Source organism: Nanorana parkeri, unplaced genomic scaffold (genome assembly GCF_000935625.1).
Source record: "Nanorana parkeri isolate BGI_ZX_2015 unplaced genomic scaffold, ASM93562v1 scaffold1791, whole genome shotgun sequence".
Lineage (NCBI taxonomy): Eukaryota > Metazoa > Chordata > Amphibia > Anura > Dicroglossidae > Nanorana > Nanorana parkeri.
The window spans coordinates 227,573-231,114 of NW_017308059.1; the positions used below are offsets into that span (position 1 = coordinate 227,573).

The window sequence follows — 3,542 nt, forward strand, 5'->3', positions numbered from 1 at the left end:
ATTAACAGGACCCATCACTGGAAACACCTGAACTCCGTCATTTGGATGGGGGCCCACATACTAATATGGAGGATATCAATATTGATCTCATAGCTACCATACATAGCTAGTCAATTTGAAAAAAAGACACAAGTCCATCAAGTTCAACCAACACATTGAGTTTACCCAATCTCTTTCTAAACATGGTAGTTGTCTGGCAGTAAATGCTTTGGCAACAGCAATTTCTGAAGGTCAATGACCCAAAAAAAGTATAGATATGATGAATTTTGAGTTCTCACCAGTGGACAAGTGTTATGCTGTATATAATGCTGTATATAACGCATGTTGGCTGGTGTGTGTTGTGCACCCACGCTTCAATACATTGTAACTACACATTGTAGTATTTATTGTTTTTACTTTATTCAAAGTTAAGTTTGTTTAACTCTATGCACAAGACCACGCGATGCGCTGACAAGTATTGTAACCCTTTTTTTATGCAATAAACACCAATGCACTTGTATGGGATGAACAGGGCACATAGAGCACAGCCAGGGCTCGTTCACACCAGGTACTTTGAGCTGCATTAATCGGAGCTGATCATTGTGCCTGGTGTGGACGAGCCGTGATTGTTTTATTAGTTACTCAGAAGTATTGAAGCCAGAAAGGACCAGGCAACAAACATTTTCAGAAGGGGTCCGTTGGTGGCCTCCCTTATATTTCTCTGAGCAGTACCTTAAAGCTGAACTCCAGGCAAACAGTCAAATATGCAGCTGAAATATATGAGGTGTATTTTTTATTACAGCCATTTATATAGCACCAACAATGCAGATACCACCATTCACATCAGTCCCTACCCTCAAAGAGCTTACAATCTAAGGCCCCTCTCTCACGTACTAGGGGCCAATTATCCTTCCAAAGTGTCTCTGGAGTTTGTGTGAGGAAACCCACGGAAACAGGGGGAGACACAGATATCCATAACACCCCATTATTGGTTGCTCTGTGGCAAGGTCACACCCAGCAGCAGGCAGATGCAAACAACAACAGAGTGCCTAGGAGAAAGCAGATAAGCACAGACCATCAAATCATCTAGACGGGATACAGTCCAGTAAAACTGAATTCAAGGAGTTACCCTGCTTAGGGCTAAGGTGGCTACACAATGTTTCAGTAATCATCCATTTTGTCCCAATACAGACAACACTATGCACATCAGATGGTCTCAAAACGTGGCCCACAACTGACAAAAAATATTCAGCAAAATGATAATAACTGTACACCCAACTTAAAAATGTCTTCTTTAAATAGATTCTATCCAGTTATAGATAGCACAACTGCAGCTTATTTTCTTCTGGAAAGCCACTTTGATGTCCTTGTTCCTCAGGCTGTATATAATGGGATTCATCATGGGGGTTAATACTGTGTATAACATGGCCACCAAAGAGTCCACGTCGGATGAGTAGGAGGCTGTTGGACGAATGTACATGAAGATGAGGGGCAGGAAAAATATACTCACCACTGCAAAGTGGGAGGCGCAGGTAGAAAATGTTTTCTTACGACCAGCATGGGAACTGATTTTGAGGATCGCTATTATAATCTTAACATAAGATATGGCAACTAATGTAAAGCTTATCAAAATGATAAAGGCACCAATGGAAGACCCCACAGCTACGTTGAAGGATGTGTCGGCACAAGCCAACTGGAGCAATGGAGGATGATCACAATAGTAATGGTGGATGATATTAGGACCACAAAAAGGCAACTTCAAAGCTAGGAGAAGAACTGTGAGTGGCATCAAAAAGCCTCCCAACCAGGCTACTGCTGACAGTGTTACATACAATCGTCTTGTCATGATACCTGGGTAGTGCAACGGTGAGCATATTGCTATGTAGCGGTCATAGGCCATTACCGTCAGGAGTAAACACTCAGTTCCTGCCAATGACAGGAAAACATACATCTGTGCAAAGCAGGCGGTGAAGGAAATAGTGTCCAGATTGAACAGGAACTTGGCCAACATCTTCGGGATGGTTACCGAGGTGTAGCTCATGTCTAGGAAGGAGAGATTACCCACAAAGAAGTACATTGGGGTATGGAGGTGCTTGTCAAGAAGGACCAAGGCAAATATAATGCCATTGCCAGACACGGTGAAGAGGTAGATACTAAGAAATACAAAAAAAAGCAAAATCGGATATTTCTGGAGGCTAGGGAATCCAAAAATGATGAACTCCGTCACACGGGTGAAAGTTATGTTGGAAGAGATCACGGATGGAAAGGGATCTTCATAGATCTACAAAAGTTTGAAGATTGATCATTTTTGCCATAAGGGTGAACATACTTTTAAATCCATATTTTTGATTTGATCAGGTTTAGTGAACATCAGGAACTACCAGCTTTACCATAAACTTGTTTTGCACCCTGTCGCCTGTGATGCCCAGAGTCCCTGATGAGATAATTATATGGCTGCCTGTCCACACTAGAAGATTACCAATTTACTCACTAAAGGAAGCAGCTAGGCCTCTTAGTGCCATCTGTATGTCTATGACAAGAGGGCAGGCATATTGGGAACACCATATCATCAACCAAATTGAACATTTCTATACTGAAGTTTCTTCTTTGGCTAAAACCTGTAAGCTTGTCCCTGTTCTGGTAAGCTCCTCTGAGAATCCCAGCCAGGATTTCCAGAAGATCTGCTACTAATAGATCTCACAGGGCCAAGGCCAGTATGGCTAGTAATAGTAAAAGATTTCAGACCAGGACTTCCGGTGTACCCAGAGGCAGAGCGTGTTGTCTCAGATTTGGAGGGGTATTTAAGCACTAGCTCTGCAAGGAGCTGATGCTGTGTCTTTTTGCCAGCTTCCTGTTTATGTAAGAGCTTATACTTCTGCTGTTTTGTCGTTGCTGACCCGGGCCACCTGACCCTTCATCGCTTGCAGCCCACCCTGATCTTCTGCCTGGATGTGACTCTGCTTTGGTCTCCTGCATTTATCCTCTGATTAATTGTTGCTGACCTGGGATCATCTGACCACCCTCTGCTAGCCGCCTGCCTTGAACTCTGCCTGGATCTGACTACTGTCTCCTCATTGGAGCCCTCCTATTCTCGTCCATCCCGTGGCAGGGCAACCCTGGGGATCGCAACCTGGTACCAGCAAGCAGCCTAGCCCATCTCCACCATCAGGAGCTCTGGTGAACACCGGCTGGTACTTAGACTCCACCCCTCAGGGAAGCCCGTGTCACCTGCCAGGGGGTGTCACTCTAACAGTCCCACATACCAAGGGCCCTTAGGTTTTGCCTGTTCTGTACTAAACCAAGCAGAGCAAACATAAACCGACTCATTTTGACCTGAGAAATTCTAGATATGGGACTCTCCCCACCCCCTTACATACCCCTAATTTCATACCCATTCCTTTATAACTATCTCCCTTTTTCGCATTTTTTTTCTCTCTTCTCCATCTTTCACTCACTTTATAGCCCCTGAATTTCCCTTACCACTTTTACCCCTCCCTCTAAATGCCTTCATCCCCTACCATTATCCCAATATTTTATAACCTACACCCAATACCAAGTCCAAA

General features: G+C 43.9%; 1 protein-coding gene across 1 annotated transcript; it reads right to left on the reverse strand.

The window, feature by feature from the left end:
• Positions 1 to 1,273: 1,273 nt before the first annotated feature.
• On the reverse strand, positions 1,274 to 2,897 carry LOC108799709 (olfactory receptor 6N1-like). The gene is made up of 2 exons (XM_018571607.1): positions 2,853 to 2,897; positions 1,274 to 2,260 (listed from the first exon to the last, which is right to left on the reverse strand). Exons 1-2 carry the CDS (start codon positions 2,895 to 2,897, stop codon positions 1,274 to 1,276), a joined length of 1,032 nt encoding a protein of 343 aa, XP_018427109.1.
• Positions 2,898 to 3,542: the final 645 nt, after the last annotated feature.

Coding starts and splice junctions, on each gene's coding strand:
- LOC108799709 (XM_018571607.1), bottom strand. CDS start 2,897: ATGAAGGGTCAGGTGGCCCGGGTCAGCAACGACAAAACAGCAGAA. Junction 2,261..2,852: donor GCAACGACAAAACAGCAGAA/GTATAAGCTCTT, acceptor AAACTTTTGTAG/ATCTATGAAGATCCCTTTCC.